We start from the raw sequence: 11,446 nt of genomic DNA, 5'->3' as shown, positions 1-11,446 counted from the left end.
CCAACGTACTGCACTGGAGGAGAAAAGCACAAAATGCCTTGGTTTTACAATGAGAGGTTCTCTGATTGAATGAAATGACTTGTCAACTACTTTGTTAAAAACACATTCTAGTGCCCACCCTGGAGGAACCAGTGAGCAGCAGACATCACACACTCTTGGTTGAATAGGTAACCCGCAACAAACATGGCCAACACAAATCCTCTGCAACTAACTTGCCATAGGCCACTTTCCAGCTGGACACAGCTTGACCTCCAACAATCCTGGTGTACAGAGAATGGTGCCACACCTCTGGAAAAGGTTGCAGAAAACACACAATTCAGTTCACTGTTACAATCACGTCTGGTCCAGTTACAAATGAGATGAAAATGCATTGTTGTGTAGGATTCTCCTCTGGCCATTCATAATGCCATCATCGGAGAAACAATTTCGTTTAAATGAATATCTCTCAAAGCTTTGGAGGAACTTTTTTTCAGTGTACAACCAAATGTCCCACTTGGAGATACAGAGAACTATGAATTTGGCTGAATGTCAGCTGTGACCTTAGGAAAATCGGGTTTTGGCCATAACTCAAGAATTTATAGGTTAGTAGATGATGTTTTCAACAAAGATATAATGAATTAAATTATGGAATGAGATATTTCAATCATTTTGAAGTTCAAGAAACATCTTCACTGGGACTTCCGGTTTACACCATGTGGTACTTAGTTTGCGGTTGCGATGCATTTCTCAGGCTGCTTTCTCTCTCCCTCTTGGTTGACTATACAATTCAGGGTATAAAAAATACAATGTTAAGAGCAGTTAACACTACAGTTACTCTACAGTTACACTACTCTGGCAGCTCGTCGGTTTCATTCTAGCAGGCATCAGACATCTATTACTGTATTTCTCAACAGATGTAAGTTATATGTGGGTAGTGGGGTGGGTGGGGGCTTTGCGTCTTGTCCGGTGTTTGTTTCAATTTTTTTATTTTTCTCTCTCTCTATCTATCAAAAATGGCAAATGCCTCTGTAATGCCAGGGGGAATAGCCAGACATAAAAATCATATTATTACTTGGAATATGCGGTGTTTGGGGGGGCAGTGTAAGCCTTCCAGAGTCTTTTCACTTTCAAGTATCTCTCCACTGATATTGCTCTTTTGCAGGAGACTCACCTGTGTACAGTTGACCACACTAGGCTCCGTAAACCATGGTTTGGACAGATGTTTTATTCCAATTTCAACAGTAAATCCAGAGGCACAGCCATATTAATACATAAACTAATTAAGTTTGTCCCTGGTCATATATATTCTGATCCTGGTGGTCGTTACATTATAGTTTTTTGTATTCTTTATCAAACTCCTGTTGTGTTAGTCAGCGTGTATGCACCTAACTGGAACAGCCCAGATTTTATGTCCACGTTATTTTCCCATCTGCCAAATTTAGATACTCATCATCTTATACTCGGAGGAGATTTCAACTGTGTTGTCAATCCAAGCCTTGAACATTCACAGTCCAGATCGACCACCCCAACAGCAATGTCCAAGACTTTATTAACACTTACGGATGGGGTGGGGTGTGTTGACCCTTGGCGTTTCTTTCACCCTAATGCTGAAGACTTTTCTTATTTCTCTACTGTTCATCAAGTCTCCATCATCTACTCCCGCATAGATTTTTTTCTTCATTGATAAGGCCCTTTTACCTTTCGTCAGATCTACAGATTACACTGCCATAGGAACTTTGGACCATGCTCCTCACATACTTGAGCTATGTCTCCCCTCGGGTTTACATAGGCACCAAAGAGGCTGGAAGTTGAACACGGGTTTACTGGCCGATGCCGAGTTCTGTAATATCTTCAGACATTGATTTCTTTTTGGAGACCAATAGGTCTGATCACATTTACCCATCGCTTCTGTGGGAAACACTGAAAGCCTTTTTACGTGGGCGTATATCTCTGTCAGTGCGCATTTGTCCAAAACGAGAAGGATGAGGCAGCAACAGCTTATGGACTCTATCTTAGACATTGATAGACAACATGCCTCTTCACCAAATTCTGCTTTGGCAACTAAAGGTCTGCAGTTGCAAACCGAATTTGACCTCCTAGCAATAAGTAAAGCAGAACACCTATTACAACGGATGAGAGCAACTTATCATGAGCACGGGGGCGTCAGCATGCCTCTCACTTTATTTCACAAATGTATGACTCTTCCCAAAAACTGACAACAGATCCAGCAAACATAAATCTTGAGTTCTCTTTGTTTTATTCTAGCCTTTACTTCTTTAATGATTTGTTAGAACGGGGTGTTTTGCCACCGACACTGAACAAGGCGCTTATATCTCTTATACTTAAGAAAGATGAAGACCCAAATTTATGTAGTAGCTTTAGACCAATTAGCCTGCTTAACAATGATGTCAAGTTGCTGGCAAAGATACTGGCATGCCAGCTTGAGACATGCCTCCCTGACATTATATCAGAGGACCAAACAGGCTTTATTTTGGGCCATCAATTGTCATCTAGTGTATGTAGACTTTTTTTTTTTTTTTTTCCATTTGTCTGCATTTGTCTGCATAGTTGAACACCACAGGGTGTCAACATTATATGAGGTTGATGCAGTTATATTCTTGCAGCTGAAAGCTTTATTACTTCAGTGCGTGAGTGTGACCATCACCAGCCCTCCCTGAGAACTGTCCTGTTGATCTTTATTGAGTGTAGTGACCTTGTGTGGCAGGGAGGGGAGTGCTACACCTCAGTGAATAGAGGGAGAGAACAAAGGACAGAAAAGACGTAGAAGGATGGACAGTGGAGGAGATGCATGTGGTGCTAGTAGGAACTAGTGGAGTGTAGGGTTCTGCGCTTCCCAAGTCACCTCACTCAAGTATGACTGGGTACAGTCATCTCTGGAGAGATGAGAGCGTCCAGGGGGGGTAAGGGTGTCCCAATGGAAGGAGAGAAGTCTGCCATAGGGCACGTAGTGATAGAGTGAAAACAATAATCCAGCCCTTAATAGCCGGGACTCATCAATTCTTCTTGATGTGATCCAGCACAGGCTGGCAGGAGACAACACACATGCATGTGGGCATTCCCTAAATATGAGTGAGACCATTACCAGGGCCCAGAGTCAGGTCAGAAGCCCCAGCGCCGGAGAACCTCCACCCCAGTGTGGGGCGCATGGGTGACAGGACCAGAGAACCACCGTAGCCACGGGCCAAGCCACACCCCAGCGCAGATGGCGACCAAGCACCCCCAGACCGACCAAGCGAGCACAAGTCGGTGCAGGCCAGAGCAGCCCCCCATACCCCCACACCCCCCAGTCACCGCAACCCGTCCACCCACCACCGCCAACACCCCCCCCAAAGACCCCACCCCCCGCCCGCAGAGCAGCAATGGACACCTCTCCAGCCCCCCCCCCCCCCCCCAACAAGGAGTTGATGAGCTGATGATTGGACTGTCTGAGCTACTTCCATCCAGCTTCAGCTAGACATAGTAACTACAGAGGTGTTAATGGTGTGAAGACAAGCAGCGTATTATCTAGTTTGTGGTATGGTCATGCAGCTCATGCCGCGTATAGAAAAGACAAAGACTACTGTAAAAGGTTCTGTTGATAATGTAGATACATTGATCTATCTTGTCCGGGGCCTTGTAAAATTGTCTCTCCATTTGATAAAGATGTTGCCCTTTCCCCAGCAGTCTCATCTTTTCATCAGTGGCTACTCGAAAGGTTGTATTTGATGAGGCTCTGCATCCATGTCATTTTCAGATAATTATATGGAAGAAAGCCAAAAATAGTTTAAAATATAGAGAAATTGAGTTAAATTGGGCCGACAACGTCATGACAGTTAAGTCATCAGAGACAACAAGGTCAGGTTTAGGGCAGGTTCACACACTGCAGGGTTTTTTGGAACATCCTTTTGTTCTAGATACAATGGTGTAGCGGTTAGGGCGCTTGCAAAGGAAGCTCCTTAAACAGAGGCACGAGTGGTATTTTCTCATGCATTTGTCGCATGGTTTATGCAGATAAGGCCTGTATATGGGCAAAGACTGGATAGATTTAGATCGGTTTTCTCTTTCATTTTCTATCATCACAGAGGCTTTTCACAGACAGCTACCCCCTGTCATGCATTTCACAAGCTCATAAGGGGACTTGTCATATGGTGGAGGATTGCAAGTTAGTAGTTTAGTCAGTTGTCACAGCTTTATTACGTTTGATAAAGATGTTGACCTTCCCAGCAGTCTCATCTTTTCATCAGTGGCTACTCGAAAGGTTGTATTTGATGAGGCTCTGCAATTGGCTGTTAAGTCAGAAAACAGGATCAATAGCACTGCTTTCCTACTTTGCAGGACATTCAAACCAGCAGATGCAGAGAAAGAGTCTCAAACCTGCTCCATGATGCTTACCTGTGGCCATGAGACTTTACAATTCCTCCCTCAATGTGAAACAATTATAGTCATTTGTATCTGAAGTGTTACTATATATTTGATAAATGTTTTGATAAAGTGTTTTTTTCACTGTGGGCCTCCGTTTACTTTCATGTGGCTTACCCAAGTTTTGAAATGACTGTAAACCTTGAAACCTTTTCCCCTTTTTTAGCAGCAACACTTGCATTGCTGTGACGCTCTCGCGCGCACGCTCTCAAATACTATTCGTAGACTCCACACAACCCCAGTTTATACTTCAAGTAAAATGTCTGAGCAAACAAGTTAAAGGAAGTACAGACATGTTGATGACACTTTCACATGTCATAAGTGCTACGTAGGAATGTGAGGCCACTGTTATTCATTCAGTGTTGTAACAGTTGTCTTAGAATACGCTCCCACTTCACCTACACAAGGAACTGTCAAGTTTCAATCTATGCATTTTAAAGGAAATGGAAATGTGAATGTTCAAATATGACCGACTGTCTCTGCGCAGCCTCCAGATATCTTTTACAGCAATTACACTTTTAATGTGAAAATGAGTAAAATAAATAAAAAACAAATAATCTATCAATAGCCAATAGTTAAGTATATAAGATGCTGTTTTTTTCTAAGACTGACAGGGAGAATATGTGTGTTTGAATAATAAGACATGAATTTATTGTCAGCGTTTAGCTGGTCAGTTAACTAGGTTTTATTTCACTTGTAATGACACACGGTGCTCAACCCTTCATCCCTTTTCTTCTTTCTTTCTTTTTATATTTCTTGATAATGTCACTTATGTCAGCATAGTATTATTATCCAAAAAACATAACATTACTGAATGTACACAGAGTATTAAGTTTGATGATAACCATCCAAATAGTTCTCTCACATATGTTGGACTAATTTTACTTTCCACATACCAGAGCTCTCTTGATGAACTCCTCCTGGCATGCCTTTCCATTCTCCTTCTTGCCACGCCAGGCTTTCAGGGCAGAGGCCTGCAGGGCACGGCCGTATGAGAAGGTCAGGGCCCAGGGCCTGTGCAGTGGGCACTGGTTCATAGCGTTCAGGTTGACGGAGGCCTCCTCCTCACTCTGACCACCAGACAGGAAGGTGATTCCTGTTGATGAGAAATGTGAGCATTTAGCAAAAAACTTCTCGAGACATCACAGTTCAAAGTCAGACAATAAAAACAACAACATGCAAATGTGTGTATGTCAACAAAATGTGCATCCAGGTTACCAGGGACTGCGGGGGGCACAGTGCGGCGCAGGGCAGTAAAAGTTGCCATGGCAATCTCCTGGTTGCTGTACTTGTGTGAGCAGGAGTGTCCTGCGGTAACCATGTTGGGTTTGAGCAGGGTGCCCTCCAGGTAGACAACACTTTTTACTTTTACCAGTGGACTCGTCAGCAGCGAGGATTCCCTTGCCGGGAGCCACAATCTTCAGAGCAATATCACTGAGCTCCTTCTTCTGCTCAGGAGTGAGGAAGGGGTATGCGTGAGGCATCCTGATATTACACAGATATGGAGGAGGAAGTTAGAGAGTAGAGATAAGGTTTGAGACTGTGCAACATTTTGCTTGCAATAATAGGGCAGACATGACTCTTTCAATCTTTGCTGCATATGAAGGGGACAAGATCAACTGTGCTGCAAAGCTGCAGTGCGCCAGTGTGGTAAGGTCTATGTACGTGGGAAAAAAACTTTGTTAATTGAGAGAAGGAAGTGGTGTAAAAAGTCACTGGCTTCATGGTTTAAAGTCTTCCTGTCTACATCTGGTCTGTCAACAAAATAGACCACCAGGTGCCCTAGCTGTGTAACTGTTGTTGAAGCTTTAAGTGTACCTAGGGTTTATGTGTTGGAGTTACATGCTATTCCCTCCTCTTCCCCACCCTCCATGTATCTGACCACCCTGGCATGGGAGGGACATATTCCATTTTCTAACCTCTTATGCCTGACCTTTACATCCCCCTTTACTGCCCCCGACCCCCCCCCCCCCCCCCCCCCCCCGCCCCAAACACACACACACTCTCCCCTTGCGCCTGCCTCCACTATCAATAGGTTGGACTAAATATACACAGTGTACTGCTGAAATTCAAAAGGCAACAAACCTCTTTTTGGTATTTGACTTGTCTTGGAAGAAGCCAACCAACAGTAGAAACAGAAGAAAGGAAGTCCAATTCAATTTTATTCATATAGCGTCAATAACAAATTGCATTAATCATTGCCACAGAATTAATCATTAATTAAGTTTTGGTTACCATGAATTTAACAATACCAATGCTGTGTGCAATCAAGGTCCAAAATAGCCTGTTCTTTAGGTCTATCAAACAGAAACAGTTTGTCAGTGTGATAACCCCTCCTACATCTGAGTTCCTCTAACTGAGTGTCTTGGTTTGGAGCTGTCACCCTGTGATTCTTGCATTTTGCTTTCACCATCTCCCTCTTTGGGGCTCAGCAGCAGAAGCATTTTTTGAAGTTCGAAGTTTTCGAGTTTTAGCTTTTTTTCTTTCCATGGGACTAACACAATGGGCTGGGTAATTGTTGCTACACTGTTCTTGTCAGGTAAGTCTGTGCATTCAGATCTTGTCTTGCATCATATTTGCCAACAGTTTTAATTTGACCTTTTTATTTTATTTGATAACATGACATTAAGCAGGCTGTAAGCTGTTTGATCCCCATTGCATGCAGCAAATGTTATTAATGACAACAGTTATTCGTGGAATTTGACATAGATGCAGATAGAAAAAGAATTTGAGATGAATATATGTGCTTTTTATCCTTTCATCCTGAATATAAGAGAAACTGTGAAGAAATTGATTTCCGTGAAAATATATTTTATAAAGACCAACTGTGTGGCACTAACAATTCAGCTAAAGACCTCATCTGGCGCGCTGGCTGCTTTTTTTGTGTGGTGTTGAAGTGCTATTAAAGTTTATACACAATTCAGTCCATACATCCTCTTCATCTGTTTCAGTGACACCCTTACTGCAGCCATTTACGTGGTATTTTCTGTAACTTTCACTTGTTGAAGCAACAAAGACTTTAATGGCTCAACAGGGGCTTTTTCAGTGATGAAAAAACAAACAAAACAAAAAAAGACCACGAGCTGAAGAAATATTTTGAATTATTTCCTATTATTTCTTGTAAATTCCACAGCAGCAGAACTCTCACACGATGTCACTATTGGACACTGAAATGTAAATGGAATTTTAAAAGATGACAGTAAACAGCGCCCTGCCATATATATATTCATGTGATGGCACTGAAATTGGTGACAATGAGAACATGTTTTTTAGGAGGCTAATTTTAGAAAATTTCATGTACTGCCCAAAAAAGGAAAACTTGAGCTGCAAAAAGTGATGAGGAAATCTCACACGTAGGCTCATAGAGAAGAGAGACCTCCTATCAGCTGCAGTGGAAGATATTATATTGTTGCTTTTCTTTGAAGTTCATATAGAGTTCAAACGGTTTTTACAAATTGGAGGAAATGTTTAAAGGTTAAAATTGCAGGTGTGTAAAAATTATATATGCCTGCATATGCATTCATGGATAGACAGTTATAGAGTAAAATAGGTTGAAAGGAAACACTGAAAACAACAGGCCAGGAAAGGAAACTCACACACAGGAACGTCCTGTTTGGTCAAATCTGGTTTACGTCAACTTGACCTGGACATGTGAACAATGAGAATTTCCATGCATAAAACCATTAGTTGGTCAAAACTCAGAAAACATGATTCTACTGCAAAGAACGGGTTATCATTTATCGCACACATCCACTTCTGTGTGATTTCTAATAGTAAGTGGCAAGAATTAGAGTCAACAGGGTCAGCCTCGCAGACAACACAGGCTTCACAATAAATTCCTTGAACGTAAAAAGAATCATTCCTTCTGAGCCACTATGTTGAATATGTCTGACTTTGGTGCTCCCTAGTGGCTTCAGAATAAGACACCGTGGGCAGACCGTACTGTTACACCCCAGAGATAGACTGAAGGCAACACAAAGACCAATGACATCACAAACAAAAACACGTAGTCAGATTAATTAACTTCCCATAATCACATTGCGATAAACGTTTCTCTCTTCTGATTCCTTCAGTGTTAAAAGCTGCTCTTTGTTTCAATATTGATCCCGTGGCTTGGAAGACCCTGAACAACCCTGCAGCAGGTTTTGGCTACAAGGTGGTGCAAAGACAATCAGAGTAAGTCAGACGATGCATTGTGGCGCTGAATGTGGGTTTTATGCAAGATGCAAGATTTGATCAGCATACAACTCTTAATACACTGCCCTCACCACACTGTTTTGTTTGGTTTTTTTTGTTGTTTTTTTTTACTTTTTATTAGATTGGTTGTCAGTGCCCCACTTGAACAGTATTCACCAAATGGCAGGGGGGAAATATTTACCTGCAACATCAACAGCGAATCCTGTGCTAGAGTGTCACCTTCAGGTGGGCAACTTTTTATTTCTCAATGTCTTCACAGGGTTTCTACTCATACTGCATCACACACAAATGTATTTTATGTTTTAATGTGGTTTAACTATCTTCAAACCTCTGTCGAATCGTTCCCTTACAGTGCGGAATTTTGCAGTGAACATGTCTCTTGGTTTGACATTGAAAGCTAATCCCACCACACAGGAAACACTGGTGAGTAGGTGAACTGCAGAGAATTGCAGAGGTTTGTGCTACTTGGAAATATATCTATATTTTAGTTTTACTCCTGATCAGGATTGGTCTCTTTTCAGGCATGTGGTCCGACCATTCCTAAGGACTGTACAAGTATCACCATGTACAATGGTCTGTGCTTTCCCATTACAACTTCCAATAGTGTTCAACCATCCATACCTTCCTCTATTGAAGGTAAAAGTGTATTGAATCGAAAGTTGATTGTGTACTAATGTCATTTATTAAAAAGCCCAGAATCTAGAGGTTGCCTGATACTAAAAGGAAAAATGTTCAAAGGATCCTTTGATTAATTATGTTCACTGGTCAACAGAGTGCCGGTGGACAGAAGTTGCTTTTCTGCTGGATGGTTCAGGCAGCGTGTCTTCAGACGATTTTCAAACCATGAAGAATTTTGTTAAAAATCTGGTCCGGTCATCTCTGCAGGGAAACACACGAGTAAGAGGACCGTGGTCCCAAAGACATGAAATAATTACACACTTAATATGATGTTTAAAAATTGAGTTTTGTTTTTCTTCCTCTTTTCTTTCAGTTTTCTATTTCTCAGTTCTCTACGGATCCCATCACCCATTATTACTTTAATAATGTTTTCTCACCTCGACAATGGGAGACTAATATTGACAATATTAACCAGTTAAGAGGGGGAACCTTCACAGCAGAGGCCATCAAACATGTTGTGTAAGTGCAATTATTATACCATTATATGGCAAAAACACTAAAGTATGACATCTTCATCATGTTGATTTCCTGTCCAGACATTTTTAACTTGATGAATTTAATCACTGTGTGGACTATATTTCTGACAAACTGCTTTCAAAAGAGGAACTGTATGAATTAAAGTCACCCAGTGACTGAGGCAGCCTCTACCAAAGAGGGACGTAAAAAAACGTCAATTAGACAATTAAAAATGCAAGCTCATATATTATTGAATAAATCGTGCAGGGAATAAAACTGAAAATAAGCTTTATATAGATGTATTCAAATAAGATTTTCTCAATTGGCAGTGAGAAAGTTTTCATACCAGAAAAAGGTTCCAGTCCAATTATGAAGAAGGTCTTGATTGTCATCACAGATGGAGAATCTCAAGACCCTCTTTCGTTACCGGAAGCTATACGTTTAGCTAAACAGAAAAACATTATTCGATTTGCTATTGGGGTGAGTAGTTCATTCTGATATCTTGTATCCAAAATTTCCAATTTTAGAGAGAGATTCTCTGTAGTTTATGGACTGTGTTTTAATAACTCAATCCATATATATATAACATCTCAAACACGTTGTTTCAATGTCCCTAGGTGGGGAGTGCATTTAGAAATTCTGCGGCAAAAAGAGAACTGGACACCATTGCATCTTCTCCTTCAGATGATTATGTGTTTCGAGTGGACGGCTTCGGAGCACTTGAAAAAATAAGACAGAATTTGCAGAACAAAATCTTCTCCATTGAAGGTGCTAATGTAAACTAAACGTCAAATCTTCAACGTTGAAATTACTGTACATGCTCTGTCATTGACCATTGCTACCTCAAGCCATAATAACTCAGACTGTTGTAGTCTGCCTTTTAAGTACTGTTTTGCTTTTCTGTCACAGGATCTCAAAGCAGCGGCGAGTCTCTGAAAATGGAAATGTCTCAAGAGGGATTCAGCGCAGCTTTTGTGCCTGGGGTAAATAAAATCACAGGAAGGTGACTGGACGGGGACTGGACTGGAGGCTTTAGTGTCATCCTGGTTATAAGAATGAGGAGACTTGATGTATTTAAAACTGTTTCAAATAATATAGGTTAAGGTACATTTTAGCCTCATCGTTTTTCAGATAGTGTCGTGGTGGAAATGTTAAAAACAGTATGGGTGTTATCTGGTTAATGGAATGGATTGGTTGGCATGACAACTTTTGTTCTACATGATGTCACATCCTGTTTCCATAGCATCAAATAAGCAACTAAATTAAAACTCATCAGAAAAATGGACACTTGAGTGTGCATCAGCATTATATTAACTACCTAGAATGTCTGAAGCCATCCTTGAAAAAACAAATATTTATATTTAATGTGTATTTTAGTGTTTTATATAAGCCCAAGTCGCATCCACTAACATGGAGGGGGTGGAGTTCATGACCTATACTGCAGCCAGACACCAGGGGGAGCTCTACTTGCTTTGGCTTCACTCTTGGGGAGCTGCTCCATCATCCACATTTATACAGTCTCTGCTCTATTCTCTATTCTAATATATTATATAAGTCTTACAGTAGGTAGATTAGCTTCTCTAGCTGCTAGAGACATGCAACTGAGAGGTGGTTATTATTTTTTTCCTCAAATATTATGCAAAACACTTTTAACTCATTACTCCTCGGTCTACATTGCAGGGAATTCAGTTGGCAGTTGTTGGTGCAAACCAGTGGA

At 41.2% G+C, this 11,446-nt stretch overlaps 1 protein-coding gene across 1 annotated transcript in view; it reads left to right on the top strand.

Annotated features, from left to right (window-relative positions):
- The first annotated feature begins 6,739 nt into the window (after positions 1-6,739).
- LOC125022019 (integrin alpha-M-like) overlaps positions 6,740-11,446 on the top strand; it is a 108,050-nt gene continuing 103,343 nt past the window's right edge. Inside the window, 2 exon segments of the mRNA XM_047608286.1 lie at positions 6,740-6,937; positions 8,472-8,574. Of these exon segments, the coding sequence (XP_047464242.1) occupies positions 6,901-6,937; positions 8,472-8,574 (140 nt within the window). The 5' untranslated portion in view covers positions 6,740-6,900.

Source organism: Mugil cephalus, chromosome 16 (genome assembly GCF_022458985.1).
Source record: "Mugil cephalus isolate CIBA_MC_2020 chromosome 16, CIBA_Mcephalus_1.1, whole genome shotgun sequence".
NCBI lineage: Eukaryota > Metazoa > Chordata > Actinopteri > Mugiliformes > Mugilidae > Mugil > Mugil cephalus.
The sequence above is the reverse complement of the archived record's forward strand: the minus strand, read 5'-3'. Positions and strand labels throughout refer to the sequence as shown.